The 27,843-nt window shown below is 38.0% G+C and overlaps 1 protein-coding gene across 1 annotated transcript in view; it reads right to left on the reverse strand.

Moving 5' to 3' along the window:
* Positions 1-27,843, reverse strand: part of MET (MET proto-oncogene, receptor tyrosine kinase) — a 120,241-nt gene that overhangs the window by 70,492 nt on the left and 21,906 nt on the right. The window contains exons 2-4 of the mRNA XM_075208984.1: positions 26,937-27,020; positions 25,190-26,395; positions 2,324-2,515 (exon numbers count right to left, since the gene is read on the reverse strand). Of these exons, the coding sequence (XP_075065085.1) occupies positions 2,324-2,515; positions 25,190-26,380 (1,383 nt within the window). The 5' untranslated portion in view covers positions 26,381-26,395; positions 26,937-27,020. The remainder of the gene's footprint in view (positions 1-2,323; positions 2,516-25,189; positions 26,396-26,936; positions 27,021-27,843) is intronic.

Genomic DNA, 27,843 nt, shown 5'->3' on the forward strand with positions numbered 1-27,843 from the left:
AATCTTATTATAGATGCACATTCAATTAAGAAAGCACCTTTCAACTTCAGTGGTGAAATTGCAATTAGCCAATCAGAAAGAACCGCTATCATCATCATCAGCGTATGTTTGCACATGTCCTCAGGTGGCCACAATTGATAGGTCTACTGACAGGCGTATATATTGCATCTCCTTGCAGGCCTCCAACAGTTTGAAATGATGCCGATACGCCCTTAATGTATTCGGTTTGTGTTTGATCCTTCCCTTCCCACCACTGCCCAACTTTCAAAGTGTAAGGGGGCGCAAGTACTAAATCAGCATAGATATGTAGGCGTATTCTTTTTTATTTGGGCATGCGCAGTACATATTTAAGGGGGTAGACATAACAGGTAATATTTAATTTTTGTTTATAATTAAAGAAGCTTTAGATTAGATGTGAAAACATTGGAATACGATGACAAATGGCTGTTAAATTAGTGGATATTGGAAAAAAAATACTGAGATAAACTGTTATCTACATATTGATAGATTGTGCACTGTATTGTCTGACAGAAGAGTGCCAAGTGCTACCGATCGCCTAGTGGAATCAAAGAGATGTAATCACTTCACAGCAAACAATCCTTGTATAGTTTCAGATTCCATACTTGCCAATTTATTCGTTCTAAACCAAACATTTTGGGGACATAAGACGTGATTTAGTGTATCAGAAGTAGTGCAATAAAGTAAAGTAACTATACTATGAATATACTTATTTTACTATTGCTATATAGCAGAGATTGATATATAAAACCTATAAAAAATGTTGCTAATTAGCTTAAAAGGTGAACAAAAACATCATAACAATGCAAAGGAACTGAAGAAATTGTTGAATAGACTTTAATTTAGTCATTAACAGAACTTTCTAGATTCAATAGTATAAACAGAGTGTACTTGAAATTGACAGTCCCTAGTTTGAGTACTTTTTATTTTATTATATATACTTTATTTAAGTTGTGCAAGAACAAAAGTAATGACATATGTACAACAAAACCAAAACCAATTTCAGCCAATATAAGAAAAAATACAACCTAGCAAAATTTTACTTATATAAAACAAGTAGGAAGAGAGAGTAAGAAGAGAAAGATGGAAATAGGGGCACTCCAGGAAGTGCGTAATACTTATCAAATATTGGAGACCTGAAAGGGTGGATTACTTATGGAGTGCAAATGTGGAGAGGATGGCTCTGGACACAGAATAGTAGCTGGGGTTCAGCTTTAAGGTATTAGGAGCACACAGGGATTAGATCCGTAACTAGCTTAAATCTGCGCTATCCACGAACAGTGCACGGAGTCTAATGTGACACTGGGGTTCCTGCAAGAATGTATGGACTTTGCTCCATGTATCATGCAGGCCGCGGCCCCTGGTGTGGGTCTTAAGTGTAGTTTGATTACAGGATGAGCAGACAGGCAGAACAAAGAGATGGGGTACTGGAGAATACACAACTAAGATGAATCCAGGAAAACTGAAGGTAGATTCCCAGGAACAGGCAGCAGGATGGAGAAATACCCAGGCAGAGATAGCAATCTACCGGGAATAAACGTAGCACCAGGAGACAATAGAAACATTCTGGAAATGGATAAACACTAGGGAGCCAGAAATGATAATTAATGTAGCTGTAGGGTGCCAGACACACAGTGGTGCCCCACAGGTGCGTAGTGTTTATATACTGTGCCAGAATGCCAGAATGCACAGGGGGCAGGGAGGTAAGTTTGTGTGGTCATGTGCATCTGTTGCCCAAGAGCCACAAAGAGAATAAAAATCTGCTCTGATGCACCTTGGTAAGTCCTGCACGTGAAATAAGGAACGGGTATAGAAACTCCTACAGAGAGTCATGTAATTGTATACAAGGAACAATTGTGCGTGGCCTGACACTCTTCCATATAATTGGAAGTCCATATAATTTGACCCACCAGTGGGGAGTTTTTTGCCACACACTTCTTCTTTTGGAGTCAAACACTTCCAAAAAGATTTTTTAAATGCCCAAAATGGTGTATGTTGGGGAAGGTTGCTTGGCACTTCCCTCACCCCTCTCTCGCTTGTCTGTTGCAGTCCACTGATCTAGAACATTCTAGAAAATTATATCTGGATCTGATCGGCTGCAACGCCGCTTCTCCCTCCTCTGCAAATCTACCTCTCAGTGACTTTTATTCTCTCTAAGGATTCAAATGGGAACAATTCTCTGCCCACTACTTTTCCTGAATCGTGGATGGATCAAGCTGGAAATGTATGTAAATTTAAAATGGTACAGCCTAAAAATTCAGGTACTGTAATTTTTATTGCATAAATACATTTTGTTTGCTTTTACCTGCATGAAGCGTCCCCCAGATGTGCCTAGATTGGCTATGGTGAGACTCCCTTGAGTAAAGACGGTGATTGATGTAAGCAACACATTGTGAAACCGGCCCATAAACAAGTCAAGGCGCTGCACTGGGATAGGAACTTCAACTCGATGTTCCTTCATTGAACGTGAACAGTGGGAATCATTCTTCAAATATGTCTGCAGTGGAAAGATTTACAGTCATCAACTAGAATATTGTGTATACATGTATTCATATACGCTTCATAAGTAGAACACATTGTCATGACTACAACAAAAGGTCAAAAACCCAAACAATATGTTTTTTCCTTCATGCAACTCTTAGTTCTCTATAAAGTAACTGACAGTCAATAAAATGAATGTGATATTGGGGTTTCCCAATACAATAAGGGTTTTCATTATAAGAGACACTAGCAATAGTGACAAGGTCAGTTGTGTTGTAAATAAACTAACCAGCTGAGATGCCAATATATTGCCTGGGTGTGTGCACACATAGCAGGAACAGATATCAGGAACAGGTGATGAAGAGGTGCGCTACATTTTTGCCCGCTGGTGGCATTCTCTGCACCCTGGCTCGTCCAGGTGAGGAATGACATGGAGGAGGAAATATGCTGCACACCTGTTGTGCTTACAATTTACACAGATTAACAAGTTTTTCTTTTAAATATAAAAGAATTAATAATATCCATTTTAATACATGTAGCATCTAAATGTAACATTTGTGAAGCAGCGATATGCCAATGACCTGTAACTATGCTTTGCATAATACAGTATAATACAGTAACATATGAACTACACATGGTTGGTGATGGAAATAACGAAATAACGTTTTCAGTGAGTAGAAGTAAATATTAATGAGCTTTACCATCCATATGATTTTACACATTATACACTGTACCCCAAAAGATGCAAGAAAATGAGGACTGTAGTTTATATATATATATATATATATATATATATATATATATATACACACACACACACACACACACACATATATATATATATATATATATATATATATATATATATATATATATATATATATATACACACACACACACACACACACACACACAATATATTCAATATGGCGGTGAATAGATTGTTTAAATCCAGGCAGCAGTCACAGTATCTTCATTTTCACCAGATCAATCACTCTACTGTTATGGACATTGCTGAAAATAAGTTCATGTCTCTATTACTTCTACTTTGAAACATTTAGTTCTATTTTCAGGTGTTTAATATAATTTTATGCATGCACCTCAAATAAACTCCATGACTGTTCTTACTTGATTCCTCATAGATTTAGTATTAATATAGTCTAGACGGTTCATTTAAATTCTGTAGCAGTGTATTGCTGTTCAGAATTCCTCTCTGTGAGAATGTTAACTGGCTTGAAAATTCAATAGGAATCTATTAATTGGTAATGCAGTTAATATTGATTATTTCCTTTCATTTCGGAAAGATGATACCCGCCATGCACAGACATCCCCATGAGGACCAACATCAATGAAAAAGACCGGAATTCATGATTTGCTACTTTGACATTTTCTTCCCCTGTGTCATACACACCCTCATTCTATGATCCTATTTTGTATCTCATCTTATCCCACTCAGGAGTTACCTTTAGTATACAATTTGGAGAAACGTATTTGCCTACTTTTTTATTAGTTCTACGAGCATACAAAAATTAAAGTACTTTTAACCCAATTTGTCCATGATTTTCTGGTGGTAAATCAGTAATCTTTCTTTCAATTCTAAGGTCTTAGAACGGTTAATGCTACAGACGTGTTCTGCATATGTTTAGAAGATAATGTTTTGTTTTTGCATACCCACTGTCCATAGACTCTTGCTCACAAACTACAGCTTCAGGCACACATATTCTCACAGGGGCTTTGTCTGAATGTATTTCTGTTCAAGTAGCATTGAATAAAGCAAAAAGCATCTCAGAATAGTTTGCAAAAGGGATCATTGATCCTTACAGGAAGGAAGAGGCATACATGGACATTCAGTGCAACAAAGGGCAAAGTAGAGAGAGAAAGAAACAGATCAAGGTGCATCTATGCATCTATGCTCTATCCAGGGCCGGTGCTAGGGTCCATGGCGCCCTAGGCATTTTTAAAAAAGCGCCCCCCCCCCCCCCCCGCAAAAATCGCCGCCCTCCTCCCTCCTCTCCTTACCTTGTCTCACCACCGCCGCCTCTCTGCTCCGTCTCCTCCCCTCCACTCACTGACACTAGTAAGTGATGGGGAGGAGACGGAGCAGAGAGGCGGCGGTGGTGACAAAATATCCTCTTCCCCCCCTCCCCGTGCATCTGATGCTGTGCGGCGGCCGTGACAGGTATGGTCAGCGGTCGCCGCACAGTTTTAAAGTATTTTAGAATTATGTGGCGCCCTCCAGGCGCCCTCCAGAGCCCGGCGCCCTAGGCAAGTGCCTAACTATGCCTAATGGGAGCGCTGGGCCTGGCTCTATCCTGCGTTGGCCCCTGACATCTGTCTATACAGTTTTACAGTAGTTACAAGCTAACAGTTTGGTTTGTAAAAAAAACACTAAAACGCTTATTACAAGTGAAACCAATGTGAAACAAATTTAAGACATTCATTTGAATATTTCAATATGAAAACACACCTTCAAAAACCATTAATTTCTGATGAATTTGTTCGATAGCACCAAGATATCAAAATAGATTACCGCTAAGAATGTGCGAGCATTTATTATTCTTTTTGGTGTGTTTTTATAGGGGTTATATATGTAAAATAGACACAAATCATCCATTTTGCACATACCCCTATCCTATATATAATTGCTTGCTAGTTACAGTATCTAGCAAAGTGTGCCACGTGCCTTTCTCACAGGTTCTTTATATTCAGCGGGTCAGGTGTATTCAATCCTCTGCTTATGCCAGGCCTTTGCCAGCAAGTCATCTATCTTATGTCAGCATTTTCACCTGAATAGCAGGAAAGCTATCAATGCTACTCAGAGCCTGGCATAGGCAGTGGACAGTGTACTGCACACACCCAGTCCAATGAAGATGAAGGAACGATAAGTGCTAGGTACTACTATCTGCTAGAGCAGGGTTTCCCAAACCCAGTCCTCAGGGCACCCTAACAGTGCAGGTTTTCCATATCTCCTTGCTGGAGCACAGCTGTATTCATTACTGACTGACACATTGTAACAGATCCACAGGTGGTCCTAATTATGTCACATGTGATCCAGAAAACCTGCACTGTTGGGGAGCCCTGAGGACTGGGTTTGGGAAACCCTGTGCTAGAGAGTGTATTATTTATAACCCAAAGGATTTAGGTAATATTTGTACAGTTTTGGGTCTATTTTGACTATTCAACCCCTAAAAGAGAGTTGGGAAAAGTGGACTTAGCCTTTATACATGAGATTGTTATAATAAATTATTCATGTGGCATTTCATTCTGTTTTGAAGGTTAGAAGTGGTTGCATATTACCACATAAACTCACCAAAACGTAATTAAGTATTTTGCGAGCTTAGTCATTTGATAGATCTGCCTTTTCGATTGAATACTACAGCTGTGTAGATACTAATTTGATTAGCATAGGGGAGCTAAACATTATTGACTCAGACAAATATAATAAACTAATTAGGTTGTCCTATAACCAGGAAACTAATTGTGAAATGCAGCTCTGTTTAAAATGAGTATATTATGCACAGTTTTAAATGTAATTCACTGTCATGAAAAACTGCCATAAAACACAAATAAATTAGAACTAAGGGGAGTTAGAGAAGAAGATAAAGTTTTCTGAAGACTACCCATATAAGGAGGTTATATCTATCAATCATAGTTATAATAATTTCCATGGATTCAGGAATCCCCACAGCTTCCTCTTCAACTGAGGTAGCAGAATTGAGAACATAGTTGGCTTTAGATAAAGCAGGACAGTTGGCAAAAACACAAGTACTCTTGGCCCCCACCCAGTAAAACATAATATGCCAGTGATCATGTTCAGTAGTATGTAATATGGCAATTATAATGTTCAGTAGTATGTAATATGCCAGTGATAATGTTCAACTTCTAGACTGTCAGTGACAATTCCCTGTAAGAACCAATATGCAAGTTTTAATGCCCCTAGATCTAACATGCCAGTGACAATGATCAGTAATATCTAACATAGTGGTGGTTTTGCCCCAAAATATAATAGTCCATTGATAATACCCAAGTTATCGAATGCCCATGCAATAAATAATATGCTAGTGATAGTGTCCAAAGCGGTAATAGTATTGCCCATTATATGCACAGCAGTAGTAGTAATGCTATGTAACATACCCATCAGTATCTTTAATGCACAGTAAGATGTCCTGTAGTAGTAATGCGTAGTTATATGCATAGCACTATTACTGATGCCTGATAAAATGAAATCAATCAGTAATACCCAGTATGATATACAATATAAGTGATTTGAGTAGTAGTGATAGTGATGTCCAATCAAATAATGATCAGTAATGCCCAGACACCCAGTAGCAGTAATGGCCATTTGTATGAACAGCAGATGTATCTGTAGTGATGTAAGAGCATGCCTATCAGTATTAGCAATAGCCAGTTAAATGCAAAACAGTACTTATGGATAGCCACTTATATGCACCGAAGTAATGAAGCCTATGAGTGTCAGTAATGCAGATTATGGTAGCTGGGATGCTTACTTCCTAAAGCTGGGTACACACTACACTGTTTTCGTCCAATAATTGGCTCAAACAGCCGACATACGACCGCTCGTTCAAAAGTCGGGTCAGTGTGTGCAGTGACACGATGGTCGAAAGCCTGCCCAAATGGACGATTATCCTCTCATTTGGTTGGTCATACCGTTTAATATTTTCGTTCCAATCTCGTTTCCGCTGTGTAGTGTGTATAAACTTCTGACCGATCCACAACAGTGAGTACGAAATTACAGTCATTGCTCACGACAACATGGCTGTAAAAAGTCGCTAAAGGGACGTCCGCTCTTCCCTTTATCGTCCTAAACAAGGCTAGTGTGTATGCAGTCCATGGACCGAGCGATCGGAACATCGATCGCATGTAAAATCGCTCGGCATAAAAAGTTGGTAGAAATTTCTGTAGTGTGTACCCAGTCCTAAGAAAATAATGAAAACTGTGAATGTTTACATTTGTTATTAACTGACTGGCACTTCAATGGAAGGATATTGCTGCAAGAACTCTATCCATATTTATATATACCATACTTGCCAACTCTCCCTGAATGTTAGGGAGACTCCCTGACATAGGGGTGATCTCCCTCACTCCCTGAAGAGTCTGGCATTCTCCCTGGTGCTGAGCCAATACAAGACGTGGTTGGCTTCGCCATCTGTGGCATGATGACACTGTTCAGAAATTGTGTCCTATGTCCATGTATTGATGCCTATAGAGGTGGCCATTTTCATGGAGACCAAGATTTAATCAAAGACTGACGGGTAAGACAAAATGACTTCGGTAATGGAGACAGAAATGTAAAAGACACCAGTCTCTAGAGATTCATTAGCTGCTTTTCTTTAACGCATAGTTGCCTACTCTCCTGGAATGTCCGGGAGACTCCTGAACTTCTGGGAGACCTCCCAGGAGAACAGAGCAACCTCCCGGTTCTCACCCCTGCAATAGATAAGTGGCAGGGGGGTCTTAATGACGCAAATATCGTGTCATCTTAGCCCCTCCAAAATGATGCGATTCATCAAGCCCCGCCCCCACACGCCCACCTCACCCGGGATCTTCCTAAAGCCAATGAGGAAAAGTTGGCAAGTATGATATATACTACTATTAGTAAGATGAACACTTCACAAAGGGCCATACTTTTGCTGCACTGTTTCCTGTGGAAGTGTTCTCATGTAGACACAATGCTGTTTGTGACAGGGAAAGATTTTTCAGCTACACCAAATGCTTCTTAGTGGTAGAAACTTTTTATCTATTCATCTTATATTTTCTCCAAAAGTGCCCAGGTAGTGTTACCTTAGTGCCTCATTTAATTATGGCAACTGTTATTTGCTCAACACTGATGCTGCATAGGCATTGCCATGTATGCTGCCCTAACAGGATTTGTGTCAAAATGATGTGATCTTATCAGCTGAAAAAGTAATTTGCCCAGTACTGGCCCAGACTGTTTTCACCATTTAGCAGTTTAGTTGCAGTGCTCACAAGCCAGCTGCAGTGTTCATTTACAGGTAAAGAAAACCCAAATTAAGATTTAAATATTTCATAAGATCATGGTAGTTATAAAATAATTAGAGCAACACTTCTTATTTTAAGACATTTTATCAATCCAATACTGTGAGGAAACCACCCTTAGCTTGGAAGGTGGTTACCCTCTCTAGGATTCAACTCACTTGGGCATACCAGAATATATCCAAAATAAGACTTTATTACAACAGCACAACACCATAAGACGTTCACAAGGTACAGGGAAAATGGTAGAATGTACCCTCCAGCAGCCTCTTGCAGTCAGCACCCCAAAGTATCTCATTATCCTTCAGAGTCTTATCCTCCCGCAGTATTACAGCTACCATTTAACTAGACAGTTTTTATGTTGCCCTGCCTAGGATACTGGTTCACACAGACCCATAGGTTTTATTCTGGGGGCACTAAGATGCCTGGCCCAGAGTCGTTTGCACTAGTGTTACATACACCAGGTTTCCCCAAGATAGAATGAATCTATTGACATTCAGCTCTCCTTATATTCCTGGCTGTCTATACATGGAGTAGGGTCAAGTTGTCCCAATGCTACCTCTTTCAGCAGGGGTGTATCAGTGGACACTTAAATTATATAACTGTTAGACATACCATCTCTGTTACCTTGATTATATAATAGAGTGTTTTGACAGAATTATCTATTTAGCTGGATACACTTAACAAAGGGTTACAATATAACATCAGCGAATGACACTTCATGCTTGCGTGAAACATTAAGACATTTGACATTGTACCTGCAGCATTACACAATCTAAGACTGGGTACACACTACAGAAAATTTCTCCCGATACGATATCGTTAACGATTTTACCAACAACTGAAAGTCCTGATCACGTCTATACACGTCTTACAAGATTTACCTTCAGATCTGTGCTCTTCATCTGTCATAACCATTGGCTGAAAAAATTGTGACACTGTAAACTCTATGTAGATCTGCCTACACTGCTGGTCGTGAGTGCATATACACTGCAGAATTAGAACGACATTGTTCCATCATTGAACGAGATTTTTAGTCCATTTATAAAATCACATCAAACAATACAATGTAATAATTGTTCATCGTTGGAGCATACACGCTACTGCGATATTGAACTGAACGGTCGTTTATTGTGTGATTGGCACGATAATCTGGTAAAAAACCTGTAGTGTGTACCCAGCCTAAGTCTGTGATATATTTTTATACAATAACATTTATATTGATACATATTAATACATTTTAGAATGCTATTTCAGCCAGTATAGTACAGTGGAGACACAATGCACATAATCTGTAAATTCTAAAATAATTACCTGCTAGATTACCTGTTGACCTAAATAACTAATTTGGGCTGCCAGCTAGCTATTTTAATAGTCACTCAGACATTGTTCTGATTACTAACAGCACAGATCTCCGCCACACCTCATAACAATGGACATTTGAGACAAATGGTAATTACCTTAGCTAATTTAACACCTTAGCTAATACAGCTTTCCATCCTGTCATGCAATATGGCTTCTGCTGTCCTGCTATTTTCACACAATATGGCAACAGTCTTTATATTTCCAATACATACAATATGTCAGGTAGTAGCAAGGGCAAAATTTACCTAATAACATGAAATAACAATACATATAATACACCGATGCTCTGGTGTATATACTGAGACTGGGCCAAAGATTAAAAAGCTCATTAAAGTGTGAGAAACAGGTGATGAATAAAAAGTCTTCAGTCCAGTGGGATCTCGTTTCATCACAAATTCTAAGATAAAAATAGAAAACAATAACCCATTGAGTTTTCCAGTAAACTACCTTGGATGTTTTACATTAGTGGCTTCCAACTGGTTGTGAGCCAAGTGCGGCCTGTAGAATAGTCAACTGCAGCCAGGGGAAAATTTCATAGTTAAGACCTGAAACTTTTTTCCCCCTCATTAGCATACAGAGTTAATCATGAATCATTTGCAAAATGTTCATGATTGGATGATGGCTTCCCGCCAACTGACCAGTCAGTCATGGATCAACCTGCTGTTTAAGAAAAAGTTTACGAAGAGTTGTGAAGAAGTTGCACTTGTCCTCTAAGTTGGCGGATTGTGCACACAATTGTAGGCATACTTCCAAAACAATGGGACAGAGCCCTCAAATTGGGACTGTCCTGTCACAATTGGGACAATTTGAATTGTAGGGGGTATAACATGACACCGCTATTGAAATGTAAGCTACGGATAAGCCAATGGCCACACACAGTGGCACTGAAAATATTTTATTTAACCACTGTTACAGTGTATAGATTTTTAAAACATATTTATCAATACGGTGCATGTCAAAGCAAGCTATGTAGATAGACAGATAGACAGACACCAATAGATCTACTGTACTACCCATCTTACATTAAAAGCATAACACATTTTAAGAGCGCTGTTATCATATTATTTTCATTATAGTGATAGCCAGCAACACATTTTAGGTAATTGATTGGCAGATTAACTACAGCACACATAATAAATTAAAGGGTAATTTTGGTGCAGGTTATAATAATATATGCTGAGTCAGTCACTAATCTAATAAATGTCTGCCACATTTATCTTACTGAGAGTGGAATTACAATTCTAATGCTTTGTCAGGACTGTCTATCTCTTTACCTTATTCAGTTATTTTAAGACATTTGGTTTCCTTTTGCATTAATCTGCATTGCCCTGGAGCAGCTTAACATCATCGTTTCACATTCTTGGCGTTTCTGAATAACAGTTTATTTTCTGCTTCAAGCACACTTATACTGTTATACTGTAAAGGAGCCACAATAAAACAACATCTGCTGCAAAAAATGTTGAAGGATTTCTATATCTGATTAATGGTTTGGGCTTCTTTACATTACAGATGCATTTGGTGCTTTTAAGTGAACAGATCAAAAATGCAAAAAATGCATTAAAAATACACATGTTTTTTATATTTTTATTGGATTAACCAGGGTTCCATACAAATAAATAAAATGGAAAAGTGAGATTTGACAGAAGAAAAATATATCATGAAGTTGTAAAATTGGAAATGTAACACAACAATTTATGTTGTGCACTTATTTGCGGGTTTCGCAGATACTTTAGAGAACTCCCATGGCGAACACAATAAAAAGTCACATCCAAGTCGCACCTACTTACATTATAGGATCACACCTTCATTCATTTCAGCACATTTTCTTCCAAAATATTGTTTTAGCCATCTTTAGTCACCTATATGTCTTAACGTAATAATGAAAGTGAATAGACATTGGGACTGTCTGTATTACATATATAATTTTCACGTGCTTGAATATTTTTATGACATTGCCTGAAGAGAGCCTACAAATATGCAATGGGAAAGTGCAAAATGTGTATTCCAGGTATAAGTCGAGGCCTGGATCATAGACAAACTGATGTTCCCTTAAATACTCTTCTCCACCCTCACCAACTAATTGAAATAATCCTGTCCTGCAAAACAAAATCTTGTTTTCTTCTTAAATGCACAACTAGGCACACTCAAGCTCAGCAATGCACACCCTGATCTGCCCAACTCCTCTCTTTGAAAACTAAATTCAGATCATATACTTGGATCATTCACACCTATATGCCTTTAATGTGCTTTTCACTCATTAATAAATGTATGAACAGTACATTAAAAAGGACAGCAGGACAAGTAAGAATCAGTGGTGCTGTTCCCACTATTGCCTTCTAAACTACTAATGTGGTGTTAAATATGTCAGAACACAGCCTGCATTAATACGCACTACCAGTAACATAAACATACATGATTACATGGTAAACATGTAAAACAGATGCTCACACTTTCACACGCTCATGGCGTTGAGTGGTACAAACCTCCCAAAGTAAGTCCTAACTATCCTTCCAAGATCATGACAGTCTCGTCTAAATCGGGACAATCGGCAAATTTAGGTATGTAGTAGAGTGTATTTATGAAAGCACAACACGTGAAAAGCACATGAAAACTGCATTGCAAATGAATCACTGGAACGCATCTGAGACGTGCAATAGTTTTCACGAGTTTTTCCAGTGCATGATGATATTAGCACATGCTGGCATGGAAGGGGGAAAGTGCGCTAATATAAAGACTAATTATGTCAAACTTTGCTATATTTTGAGAGCTCTGAGCATGCCGTCAGACGGACTCTGTATGAACAGTGCACTTCTTGCCCAATATGGACCTCATTTAGAGTCGGACGCAATGTGCGTCTAAGACGTGTAGGAGTGGGAATGTGCCGCAGCTTGGTAGGGTATTACGAGTAGCATGTAACCCCAGTTGCTTCCCACTTGTAATGCCCTACGGACAGGGCCGGACTGGGACTAAAAATCAGCCCTGGCATTTAAAGTACATAGGCCCACCTCAGTTCTTGCAGGAAAGAAACTTTGCGCAGCAACACCGAAAAAGGCGGTGCCCCCCCAAATTGTGTTGTGGGTGTGGCTAACATGGGGCAATGATACATACATTAAAATAAAACATTACATTTATCACGCCATCCCCCCAGGCACATTATGACACCCTCAGCCCACTGTACTTATCTATACTCCTGGTGCTGCTCACATCCATCAGGGTGGGAACTTTCTGTAGAGTGAGCAGTGAAGTCTCACGAGATTACCAAATCTTGTGAGACTTAGAGCTCCTCAGCTTGCTCTGCAGTCTGTGTCCTATTCAGAGACTGGGAGCAGTTATCCGCTCCCTCCTGCTAACCATAGCTGGATTAACGCTTGGGGGTCCTGGGGTATTTAAGACAGGGAACCCCTATTATGTATCTTGGCTATCATTTTAGACAAATGTTAGACAAATACACAGGCAATACTGTTAGTTACACGCATCTCTGCCTTCACAAGCAGTACAGTGTGAAGTGGGACATACCTCCCAACTGTCCTTGTAGTCTGACCAAATCTCACTAAACACCAAATTCAGGACAGTTGGCAGACTGTCCTGCTCTCTCCTACCTGTCTTGTTACTTTCACCACCTGTGGCTGCTGGTGTCTTTAGTTCAGTTGCTGCTTGTCTGGATACTGGAATGTTGGAGGCCCTATTTGGAAAAAAAAATGGATACATGTAATTTAGAAAACTCCAACCAGCCCTGGTGTTTAATCAATACAACCCATGTTTTATAATTAGGCCTCCCTCCAGCCCCAACATTAAAATACTAGTATTCACATTTAATATAAATAGCTGATGATGATGATAAATAAACTTATTTCCCTCCCTCCAAACAACCCCAGCAATAAATTAAATAGCATATACGTTTAATAAATATACCTGTTTCTCGCAACCATCACTGCCATTAAATAATTCATATTCACATTTTTATCCCAAACAGCCCCACTTTCAATTATTAGCCCCCAAACCAACCCAGCATTAAGTTAAAGGTCTAATCACCCCATCTTAAATTGCTAGGCCCTAATATCAAACTAACCCACATCACCCCACAAATAAAATAGCACAAATTAAATAATTAGCCCCCACCTAAACTCCACCATTAAATTAATAGCCTACCTCCCACATTATATTAATATTCTTATCCCTCCCTCATGCCTGAGTACATGCCCCCAAAATCATATTATATCACACAGTAGTGCCCCAACATCATGTTTTACCACACAGTAGTGCCCCCCAAATCATACGCCACACAGTAATGCCCCCCAAATCATATGCCACACAGTAATGTCCCCCAAATCATATGCCACACAGTAATGCTCCCCAAATCATATGCCACACAGTAATGCCCCCCAAATCATATGCCACACAGTAATGCCCCCCAAATCATATGCCACACAGCAATGTCCCCCAAATCATATGCCACACATTATGGTCCCCCATATCATATGCCACACAGTATGGTTCCCCAAATCATATGCCACACAGTAAGGTCCCCCAAATCATATGCCACACAGCAATGTCCCCCAAATCATATGCCACACATTATGGTCCCCCAAATCATATGCCACACAGTAAGGTCCCCCAAATCATATGCCACACAGTAATGCCCCCCAAATCATCTACCACACAGTAATGCTCCCCAAATCATATGCCACACAGTAGTTTCCCCCAAATTATATGCCACACTGCAATGTCCCCCAAATCATAAGCCACACAGTAATGTCCCCCAAATCATACGCCACACAGCAGTGCTCCCAGGTTAGGGCACGACTGAAAGGGAAAAAAAGAATCAAAATTACATTGCACAGGAGACAATATCTTAACATACCTGATTATGTGATCTGTTCTCCTACAGGGTGCGCCGGGAGTCGCAGCTGTCAGATTCAGGCAGTCTTACACAACCACTGGGACACCTTCATATGGATGCACGAAACAGAAAAGGGAGGCGTGACGGCACGCGCCGGACATGTAGTCGGGTGGCTGGTTCCTTGGGAGGAGCCAGCACCCAGAAACCTGTCAATCTCGAGGCCGGCCAATAATAGGTTAGGGGGCTAGGGCCGGCCCCGCTAGCTCGGGCGCACAGAATGCCATGCCGGTAGCCGGCATGGTAAATATAGTATTACAGAAAGTGACAGATTTACCAGTGTAGGAACCGGCCCATCTAGCCATCGGCCCTTCTGGCATTTGCCAGTAGTGCCAGATGGCCAGTCCGGCCCTGCCTACGGAGCTGCGAGCAGTTCGTGCAGCTAGCTAACTACTTGCACCACCTAATTCCTACAGCACAGATTTATCCCTTTTTTGACGTGTGTTACGTCTGTGCCTTACTGTCTAGGATTTACTTACAGGGTCACACCTTCACAATTCCGCATTCCGCCCTTTTCCTCATAGCAAGCCGCAAGCTGTCGCAAGTGTAAAGATGCAGGTATATATGGTGCTTGCTGCACATGCGAGATAGTGGTTTTTTTGGTCCTTGCGCCTAAAACGGACTTTAAATCCGACTCTAAATGAGGCCCTATGTGTTCAAACCCTGGTGGTGACAAAATACTGCAAGAATGCATTTTTCTATTCTATGTTCCTCTATGAGTGTATACACTATACATTTTACTGGACTATAGGCTCTTTCTGCACTCCTTTTCCACTACACTTTTACAATCTCTTAGTACATTAGGCACGTGAAACATGTAGTGATATATAATACTATAATAGAGGTCGTGGTAATGGGTGCGCCTAATACCTATAATGAATAATGTATGAAAATTGTTAAGACACATGAGGTAATTGCATTATCATACTGTATAAAACAATATGTATTCTATTATATATTTGCATCTGTTATATAAAAGTATTAGAAACATTCATTTTACTTTTAAAGCACTTTTCAGGCATTAGTGGCTGAAAAGCACATTGACGTTGGCAGGGGCGTTTAAGCCATATATCTGTATATTTTTTTAAGATTCCGCACAAAACATATGACAGCACAGGATAGAAGCTAATTAATTGAACGTCAAGTGTTGTTTGCATCCTTTTATTTTTAATACACTATGCTTATGTTGACAGGTAGAGATCATCATGTGCTTTCTTATCTCATCTACTGAAATAAAATCTTATTCTTGGAAGAGAAATTCAGCTGCTTTTATTCTAGCTCTTATTTTGACAAAGTTTTATATTACTGTTGTCAGAGCATTTTGATTGGTGTGAAAGCTTTTCATTATGCAGCTGTGTTATTACTTTTAATTTAGTTGAAATTACTAGACCAAATGATGTGTGGGACTCAGCTGATAAGGTCCCTAAGGAGCCATTTGTCTTAGTTTAGTTTATTTTATCTTATTGGACAAGCTCAGAGGATGATAAATCTATATTAGGTATTGTTTTTTTAATGGAATGTCGCAATTGTATTCTTCCATTAGACTGCATAAAGTAACCACATGTCATAATCTTATTAAAAATAAAAATAAAGCCGTTCATACTTTGCCTTTTCTATTTCAAAAATGAGTATTAAATATGTTCAATTTTAGCATTTTCTGCTAAACCTGCTAAATTTTCTGATAAATGTCTTAATTTTCTTATTACCATCTCTAAACTGTCCAGATGTAGAGGGAACAGTCCAAATATGAGGGCTCTGTCCCGCATGCAAACTTGTCTGGCCCGCAGTGGGAAAGTTAAAGAGCAGTGATAAACAGGTGCCCTGCACACCTACTACTTGTGTGCATGGCTGTGAATTGGTGTTTGCAGTGGGGTTGTCTAAATGCCAGTCTAGCGCATCACAAGCATCATGGCCACACCCTCTGTACTGATTCACAGATTAAAATGTTCAGAGTTATGCATTACAACAAATGTGTTTTCTACATAATAAAGCCAAAGGCTTTAAAGATCATGGACAAAACAATGATAATTATCTGATACTGTAATAAATTAAAACAAACTTACATTTCTGAGAATTCTAGGCTCTCTTTAATTATACCTCCTTTCTTTACATCTTAACATTTTAAATATATTTAGTTTTAGTAGGTTGGTTTGCAGATTATTTTTTCTTAATCCCCAAAGAGTGATTATTTTAGAAAATATGTTTTTATTCCTATATTATTGAGGCTTTGTTCTAGAAAGATCAATTAAGAAAATGGATCTATTTAACACTGTTCAAGAGTTCCATGATAGGCTCCACTTTAAATACATTATTTAAAAACTATTATATAATAATATGACTTGGCATAACTGCTGCACTTATTAAGATATGTTTGATAGACTCTGAGCAGCTTATTATGTTGAATACTCAAAGCCTGCTCTTCCTAGTTTTTAAGTGGGTGGGGATAGAACAACCTGTAGCCAATCAGATCATCAGAATGTTCAGTATTCTGATTTTGTAGGAGGTAGTGACCTGTCCAATTGTCACATTGAGTATGTTATGACAAAGCTGCATGTAATGGGGGCAGACTGGTAAATTTTAGCCCGGGGCAAGACTTGGTTCAGCTGCCTATTAGGGACATTTTAAAGGAAAAATAAGGCAGGTAGCCCAGTGACCAATGGGACCAGACTGGGGGGTTAGATGACCTCATATGGGCAGTATACCGATGTGAGGAAGGAAATGGAGGCAAGTGGGAAGCACAAACTGAGAGTTTGATAGTGGAAGGAGCAGAGTCCCCAAGCAGCAGTAGTAATATGAGGCTCCTGTCAAACCGGTCCGGAAGATTGTGACGTGTAACACACTTTTATATGAAATGAAGGTCATACATTCAACTTGTTCAGTTAGAAAAGTACAACATTAATAATCGACGAATCACTTAAAGTAAGTGGGACGTACTGTTTTACATACAATTATCCTTTAATAATATATATTTTACTTGAATTTCTATAATTCACTCGCTTTATAATTGTATACATGGAAACATGACTTATTTCATCTGAGAGACATATTTCCAACTCCTATTTTGACTAAAATTAACAGGAGGACCAATCAAGATACTACAGCTTCTGGTTGGTCCTCCTGTTTATACCCTCCTGCCGCAACCATTTTAACGCGGTGAACAGAATTGATTTGGAGGTTCTGGAGAAACCCAGGAAAAAAAGCTGCATCGAGCAGCCTTCTGGGTTGTAGACTATGGACGGGAGGAGGTTGGTACATATATATTATGTAGGTGGTAGCACAGCTTTAAATATAAAGGTAAAAAGTGGTGCACACTGTATTCCTTGTATTATTTTTCTCTATTTATTACTTAAATGTTATCAGATGTGTAAAATTGGCCATAATGCGACCAATAATCACAGGCTAATATAACATAAATATTAAATGTCTTGAATTCTTGTATATAACATTTACATTTAACATATAAGTGATAAAGTGTATCGAAGAGTAATGTGCTCAAAGCTAGACGGTCTGATTCTATTCTGATTTACTCACTGTAGTCAGCTTTACAACACATGGAACACATTTGCTATCCCTGATGTAATATCACTGCAACATATTATGGGACATAACCTTACCGTGACCTTGTGTATCTGCGATCGTTTTAAGCGCATTTCAGTCCACATACCGTAGCCAATAAAGACAAGTTAGAATATTAGCAATGGCGTTTATGATGCAATGACAAATCATATGGGGATTGAGTTATGGCAGTCATGTATTAAGAAATTACCATTCCTATCATAGAATATTTAGACTGTGGCTAATGGTTTTACTTAAACTTTTACTATATTGCTTTTTAAGTATTTTTCCTCAGTGGTTAGTTTGAAATACTTTGACAGAGAATTACTTGAATAGAGCTGGAAATAACTGAAAATAATTATTGTTTTAAAATAATGACAGCATTTGCGAAATAGATAAGACCAGCAAGTGGTGTATCAACAACCTTGAAAAAATGGGTCAAAATACACCACAATCAACCTAAGCAGTTAATCAGATGTTCAAAGTGTGCAAACCTAACTAATAATGTATTTACATTAGTGCATGTATTTTTTTTTTTTTACTTTACTCCCATATGTCGAGATTTTCACAAACCAGCAAACCTAGCCATTAACCAAGGGTCTGCTTCAGATCTGATTATGTCTTTCTCTCTTTTAATCTCACATCTACTGTTCCATATTAAGGGGCCTATTTACCATCAAGAGGGCTTTGTTTTTATTATCACAGCTTATCAAGGCGATAGAAAACCTTCTATTGTCACAATTCACTAATAAAAAGCTTCCTGGCGATAATGACTGTCAGTGGTTAGAGGCTCTTACTGCTTCACCAGCATTACCCCTGCACAGTCTTCACCAGCTTTGTTAAATAGGGAGAAGCCCAAATCTGATGAAAACTCCTGTTACACCAGAGAAAGGGCCTTTCTTAAATATGCCCCTAAATAATGTGTCAGCGGTGGTCATTTATGAAAAGCATAATTGACATGTGTGGATCTTACAAAAATTGGTAATATGGGTCAAGAGTGATCCTTTAGATTATTGATGAAAACTACACTTTAAATAGAACTGTGGAGCAGTGCACACACTCTTTTGATCAGATTACATTACTAGATTATTGTATTGTGGGACCTTTTATGTATAATCTTTAATGGATTGAACAAGTCCACTGACCAATCAAGGTTCAAGTTAATACTATTCTATGTTTTTATAATCACAAATAGTTAATCTACTCAGTATTTTTGCATATTATGGTGATTTTTATATATGCTGACGTTTAAATGTAGAGTTCATGAGATTTTTTATATTTCCTATTTATTCTATATGATTTTTAATGAATATTTTAAAAAATATATAATCAAATATCCACAACTCTCTTTGAAATTTAGTGGTACAGAGTGCGCAGTTGCACTATTGGTTAGTTTTTAGTCTTTGTGTTTGGGGAGTGCAGAACCATCGCAACTGATTGCCTTGTGTCATTTTAATACTCAGCGCTGAAAGTTTTTTTGCATTGGAGATGACTGACATGGAGCAGCAGTACTACATGGGCCTGAGTCATTAAGGAGAGTAAAGCATAAAAAAGTAGTAACTTTGTACCTGAGCAAAACCTTGTTGCATTGTAGGGGGAGATAAATTTCAAATGTGGGGACAGATCTATATTTGGGGTAGGACATGTCCTAGATCAACTTTAAATTTTAAAGCTATCAAGTATTTGTTTGCTAGATGAAAATACAGCCAGTATTTAACTTATGTGCAAAATAATAAACTAATTTGCACCCCTTGCATTGTAACATGGTTTGTCCCAGAGAACATTTGCTCTTTTTTTTTTTGCCTTACTTTCCTTAATGAGTCAGGCCCCATATGTGCAATTGTGCAAATCACTGGACTTATGTAACAATGTAAGGAATGCCCTCAAACCATTCATGTCCACCCATAAAACATTTAATGTCTGCTTGCTCTGCAATAGCCAAGCAGTGGAAAGACCCTGCTCCTCTTCCCCTCTAGATTGTCCTGTATTAGATATACAAAAATAACTTCTTATCTCTGAAAAAGGGAAACAAATTTAATGAACAATTTTACTATTTTCCTCACCCTCCCATCCCCATCTATTTCATTTTACTATAGAAAAAATAGAAAAAAACGGAGAATCGTAAAATTACTCAATATTTTGGGGGGGACAAAATAGTTTTTATAAAACTGTGTCACAATCTTTTGAAATAATAAGTTTAAAAGAAAATATTTGCTCAATCTATAGTGGATGCCATTTCCCAAGCAAGTCCATGCACATTTTTTGAAAATACACAATTGCGCTCGTGGGCCTCTTGCTCTTTGACACCAGTTTGCAAATGAACCCATTGCGATTACGGTTCGACATTATTCCTCCTCAATGCATTACAGGTCATGAGCAAAACATCTCCTATTCCTTTATCACATTTGTCTCAATCAGCAGTCCAAGTAATATGGTTAATATGCATTGCTCCTACAGTACATCGGATTGTGCATATTCCCAGTAATGTATTTCACTGTCATCTACCTAATTATTTGAAACATGAAATTGTACCACAAAGTTATGCAATCTGTTTCAAACTAAGATAATAGTCTGGAGTATTGTTGAAATAAAAAGTGATCTGATGAAAAGTTGTATAAAAGTCAGGGACATTATGGATTAACTAATCAAGTACATATCACTGCACCTGTTGCAGTAATGACTGATAAATAGGGTATGCTCAGTTCAGTAAATGTCTGTTAAATCCCCTATTTAAAAATATATTGTTATGGAGCAGTGGAAATGTGTGACAAGAAGAAGATATAGTAAGGTATGACATTCCTGATCTTACATGGATTGTCACTGATTTGATAAACTAACTCTCCACTAATCCAGATGTGCCTTGTATATCATAATGGAAAATACAGTGGGTTTCTGAAGATGATGGTAATGCTTCTCCTTTTGACAGACACAAGTTTTAGTTTTGGAGCGGACAGCTTACTATATTTATATATGACAAGGTTTCTTAATCTTTATTATGAAGTAACCTATAATGCTTATCAAGTACTTCTTATGTAAGAAAAGTTGATTTAGTGCCAAGTCTTCTATTCATCCATCCATCTATCTGCTGTATTCTTTTCTAATATAAACAACTGTTTACCCGTTCTCTAAGGGAATGCAGGTGGGATAATGAGAAGGGCATCATACAGGATTTAAAGTGAGATTATTTTAGGAAGATACCATGTCTGATCTATTTAGTTATTTATTTAGTATTTTACCAGGAAGAAATCTAATATAGACAAAAAGCATTACAATTACAAACATGTTTATAAAGCCTAAAGACAGAAATCTAAGACAGGCTGGAACCTAATAGGAGAAGGCAGAGCTTCTAGGTGCCTCACTGAATATGGAACCACTATAAATCTTATGGAGGTAGATCCTAGGTGATAAGTACTGTTAGCAACTTGACCAGAAAGTATTTGAAGGATTAACAGGCAAATTGACAAATCTGCAGATTGAGTTAGACAGTGATTCAAGGTTACTAAAGTTAAATTGAGAAGTTATACCATAAACTACATCCGAATAGTATGTAATTACCTTTAACATATGTAGAAAAGTGGCAAAATACGTTACTATAGTGCAGGCTCAGTTTGGAATACATTTTGAGTGCAAGGGTGTCTACATGCAAATCAAATGAAACATAAGGATCAAATTATACACTCATATTATATACTCATATAATTATATACTCATATATTTATATTTGGATGCTGATGTCAGCAGATTACGTGTAATACACTTTCCACATGGATACTGTTGACTTGGTCCCAAATAACATAAATACTGTTATCTTTGTCCCAAATAACATACTGTTAGGGATTACTTTTATTTAGCCAATGTGCCACCTGAGATAAATCAGATATTTTTAAGGTCAGAGAGTTTGAGCTGTGCAGTTACAAAAAAGTGTAATTCCACATCCATATGAATAGATTTTTAGACAGTTGTAAGGTCATTTAGAAAAATAGAAAACAATTATGGCCCCAGAACAGATCCTTGAGGGATCCCACAAGTAACATCTAGGTAGCTAAAGTTGGAGCCAGAGATTGACATACACTGGGATCTTCTGGATAAATATGAGTAAAACCACTTTAGCTTGTGTGTTCCTATACCCGAGCACTGGACTGTGCTTAATAGTATAGTGTTGTTCAGAATGTACAAAGCGTTTGCAAAAGCCAGACAACTAATCACTTTTATTCTACACTTTCATTGCAAATTTTTAATAGTGAAGTTGCTGGGAAAAGACTGGCTCGAAAGCTAGACTGAAATGGGCTAATGAAATGTGTTGTTTTGCAAAATCTCTGATTTGGGAATGAACACATTTTTTCAATGACTTGGATAATGTAGGGATTTATAGCACCTATGTTTTCTTTAAACCAATTTGCAAGGGCTTGGACCAGAAAGCATAGGTTAAAGTTGGTTTATCTAGATTAATAGTGTTTTACATGTATAGATGAGGCAATGAGTAGAATGGGATAGTTAAGTGCAGGTTTGTTTGGCCATGGTGAATCATTATCATAATCATCATTTATATGTGAGGCTCCACAGAGCTTTTCTGCGCAGGACTGCCAGAAATGAAAAACCATGCAAAATACAAATATACATAAAAATAGAACCAGTACATACAATGTTGACCACGCAGAGGCAGACATGAGGGGTAAAGAGGGCCCTGCTTGTGAGAGTTTATAATCTAGAGGGAGAGGGCAACGCTGAGACAATAGGAGCTAGAGGGACTAGAGTGGAAGTGGGACTGAAGCTAAAAGAACACACACAGGGAGTAGTATCAGGTGGAGGTAACATAGGCTATAGTACAAATGTGGGTTTTGAAAGAACGCTAGGAGCTGACCAGGAATTTACTTTTTGAAACATCTGAATTCTGTCCACCAATAGCAAGCAGTCACAATGAAGCAATATGAAGGAATATGGTTAGCATTGCGTGCTAAGGTTAATGTCGTGTGACATAACATGGTCTTCCTTATCAAGTACTGAGGCTAGAAAGTTGTAGTGAGATAGAGCTAATTTCAGACAAGGAAAAATTGAGATGAGGAGAGAAGTGGCTACAGAATTAGAGAACCATTGCTGGATTACTGAGTGTCATGGAGTCTCTGCATGTGTAACCAATGGCACATACAACTGGAGTTAAGAGTCTAAAGGGTTTGAATCAGCAAATTCTATTAGTCATTATAGTTGATGCACACTCATTGGACTGCTGTCATGTGGGGAATTGAAACATGGTTATTAAATTTGTCACTGATGAGAGAGACACAAAGTTGGCTCAATATTCACATCATATAATGTTAATGAAATGCTCTGAGTTGTTGAAATGCCACATATGACTTCAAAACTACAAAGATCCTGGGTTTATGTGACAGCTGCCGTGCTTTGAAACAAAGAAAACAAATTGAAAGGGTTAATCCATGCCGTGGAAGTGATGTTATTATGTTCACCCCAAGACATTTTCTGTCAACAAGTAAATGATTCTCCCAGAGGCGAGCAGCTGCTGACCAGGAATACTATGATGTGAGGGGCTGTGTTTGGTTCTTTAAATTTGGTTTTACACTACAAATGCTTTTATTGTTATTGCTTTAATCTAATCATGTTTCACAGTAGGGTGGATTCATCTGTGTGAATTATAATGACACTTTTGGAGTGGCTGCTGACCTCAGGACCAGCGTTACATCATAGGCACTCGTAGTCAGAAAACATTATGTCCTTAGTGGTGACCCGGTATCAGTTCTGACCTAGAACCATGAAACTATAAACATGTACTTTATGATTCTTCTTCTTTGTATAGTCTGATGATTCTTTTAATAAAACAATAGAATGTGATGACTGGAGAAATATATAAACCTATTATTAGTGATAACATACTCTCACTTCAAGTATCCCAACACAGTGCACATTTTGTGGATATTACCGTGCATAGGAGAATTCATATTATTAACCATTCTTGTGAGTCCTGCTGCAAGCTCTTAAGGAGAAGACTGAGACACTGCAATGAAGCACAGTCTATAGGTCTGATAAATCTAAGTACAATTTGTCACCATCCAATTTATAAGTACAGATTGGCATCTCCATTGATCATTTTTACTGATGAATACTTACAAGCTTTGGCTGCTTTGCGGAGAGATCAAATATGAATTATATGACATTTTTTCTTACAATAGCACAAGTTGAAACACTGCGAACTGTACTAAACCCAGTGACTAGAGTAATATATATATATTATATATATATATATATATATGTATATATGTATATATACATATATATATATATATATATATATATATATATATATATATATATGCTGAAGCTGTATTTTATTTCTAATGAAACAGACTACAAAGCTAAACTATATACAATATGGCACAAGAAGTTAAAAAATACAGTTTTGTTGATACTTAAATCGCAGAAATGTGGAGCATGTGTGTTTGTTTATATTGCAAATATATTATCTGTTTTATATGTTACATTTTATAACATATATCTGTGGGTAAATGTATCAAGCTGAGAGTTTGCCGGCAGGTTTGAAAAGTGGAGATGTTGCCTATGGCAACCAATCAGATTCTAGCTGTCATTTTGTAGAATGCACTAAATAAATGATAGCTAGAATCTGATTGGTTTTTCAAACCCGCCAGAAAACTCTCAGCTTGATACATTTGCCCCCAGGTGGGATTAAGTCTCTTTGGCTTACAGTGGCTGCATTCCAGGGATAAGAATTTCAGGATAAATGTATTTCAGAGCCAAATAACAATTTATTCCATTGCAAAATACTCTCCAGTGAACTACAATACAATTTGTCTGGTGCAGATGGTGAGATAAGTGAAGATGGAAACTCACCTTGTGAATACATGCATGTTGGTTGCTTATTCCATAGAAATGCTCCAGACACTTGGTGTCTTTTTCTACGCCAGTGTTAAAAAAGTAATTGATCATCTTTATAGACACCGCACACACAGCAGATCTGTTTGTCACTTCTGCAGAATCTGGTTTACTCTGGGCAAACACAGCATACAAGATATCTTCCTGTTCACTGAAGCCCATCTCTTTTGCCAAGGTCTCACCCGCTTTACTTACATTCGCTGCTTGCAAAATATTGAAATGCTCATTCATAGTTGATCTCTTTCTGCGTCTCTCCGTATAAATACACTCGATAGGCATCTCCATATAGGAGCGCAGCTCAGAGTCTGAAGAACAAAACCTAACAATTCTAGTGTGAACAGCTTGGGAGTCCAGGGACTCTTGTTGTACTGTTAAAAAGTAAATATATTCACCACTTTCAAATGTATGAACATATCGGATAGGATATGAGTTTCTCAGCAGGGGAGGGATGTCCAAGTATGAATGCTCAGTCAGAAATACAAAGCCATCTTGGGTTTCTTTCTCTCTCCGGACTGATATGGAATGAAGATTGGATTGTGATTCTGTTACAGTATTACCTACATAAAACTTGACAAAGTTTTCCTTTACTGTTACCAGGATCTTGCTTCCTAAGTCACTGACAACACAGTCAGGACAAGTTCCAGTGATGTTTTTAATCTGGGACGAGTACAAGCAGTGAACATCACTTGATATGTCCCAGGGTCTTTTAGGGTTGAGCATGTGTCGTTGACATGTCCCTTGGTGTATACTTCCACAACTGATAAGTTGGTCATCATAGAAGTCTTGGAAAAGTAGTGCTACATTGACATTGTTTTTCCAGGTGCCATTCGATGAACGTTGTTTGTCCAGGCAGCCTTCACAAGGTCCACCACAGGTGGACTGGTCGAGCACAGGTCCTGTTTTATACTCAGATACTTTAGTAAGGTTTTCATTCAGCACATAGATTTTATTCACAGCTCCTACATAAATGTAGCCCCTGTGCTGGAGGAAATTCTGTATTGGTGTATCAGAGGTGAAGGACTGGAAGTTGTATTTTATATCAAGGTTCATCTCTGCATTCTTAGCTGTGTCCTCACATTGTTCCAGGCCATTTGACACTAATCCAAAGATGATTATCAGCATTGAGGAAGCAGGTACATTTCCTGGCATCTTGACGTAAAGTACCTGCAACACAAAAAAAAAAGAAACTTAAACAAATGAGCAGCCGACATATAAACAGCAGAAACAGTCAGCGTATGTCTAGACAGCATAATGAAGGCACTTTGTAATTATATAATAATTTTGCAAAAATAGAGATACAGTACATTTTAACACAATAGTATACTTGGCATGAACTCAATATTAGACAATAATGGCCTGTGTTTCATGTGGTATCAAATCTAATTTTATCACTGCAGTGATTGGGTTTACAAAGCTCACACTTTTCTTTTATCCTGAGTTACAATGGTGTGGTTTGATGTGGCTCAGACTGATGACCAATGTGACATTTCATGCTCAATGAAAAATTGAGCTGTGGCTTCACACAAGTGTTAGTACCGCAAACATACTGCTTGAGTCACACATCTTGTTGTTCTAGTGATAATGCATTACAGTTGTTGAGTTAAAATTAATCACACAATTCAAAAGGAAAAGTCAGAAGTTGTTTTCAGGGACAGATGAGAAGAAAAATATATTTAATGCATCACTTTTCCTGCACGAGACTGACCTACTGTATATTGGCTGGCATAAATTGTTCTCTGGATACAAAGGGCCAGATCTGGTCACTGGGATCCTCTGATGACTTCTAGTCCTGTGTAATACAAGAATTTGATATTTATAATTCCTTGTTTTAGCTGCAAACATAGTAAAACAATGTTATTAATTGCATGTTAAATAAAACAATTATTTACAGGGCCAGTAAATCCATCAGGCCTAAAAACTGCTCCCCTCCCTAGATGTGAAGGGCTTAAGTTACCATGTCCTTCAACAATTTTATTTTAGTGTTTAATACAGTTATTATATTTATGTTTATCCCAACAATTAATTAATAAAATTGTACAAGAAGCATCAATACATATTTTTGTCAACTACATAATTGCAAATGTACACATAGATGTTAGGTAATTCCATCTCTATTGTGCTTTTGATATATGAATGAAGGGGTGAAATACTCTCATAATAAGATTGGTAATGTCTATATACAGATCAATGATCCCTTCTGTCCACCTTCACTGACTTGTTCAAAATGAAGCATAAACAGAACTGCTTAACAACCAGGCTCTCACCTTAAAAAAGATGCTATCTGTTTATCCGCTGGTCAGTTGACCTCCCAAAACTACTACAAAACTAAAAATAATGTTTCAGTCTGTCCAGATAGGTATTATTGCAACTAAGAGGAATACATATATTTCTTTGAAAACATGTTTATTCCGCAACATGATCCCACTGACCATATTGCAGTAATGTAGGCTTAAATTAGGACCTTTTGTGCAATGATATATACATCGCACAACTCACTGTAAAGTGAAAAAAATGTATACTTGACATATTATATGGAGAAAGGGCATATACTGATATACTGGTACGTAAAAATGAAAACTTATAATGAGCACCATGGTAAAAAGAGCATCATT

This window comes from Mixophyes fleayi, chromosome 4 (genome assembly GCF_038048845.1).
Source record: "Mixophyes fleayi isolate aMixFle1 chromosome 4, aMixFle1.hap1, whole genome shotgun sequence".
Classification (NCBI taxonomy): Eukaryota; Metazoa; Chordata; class Amphibia; order Anura; family Limnodynastidae; genus Mixophyes; species Mixophyes fleayi.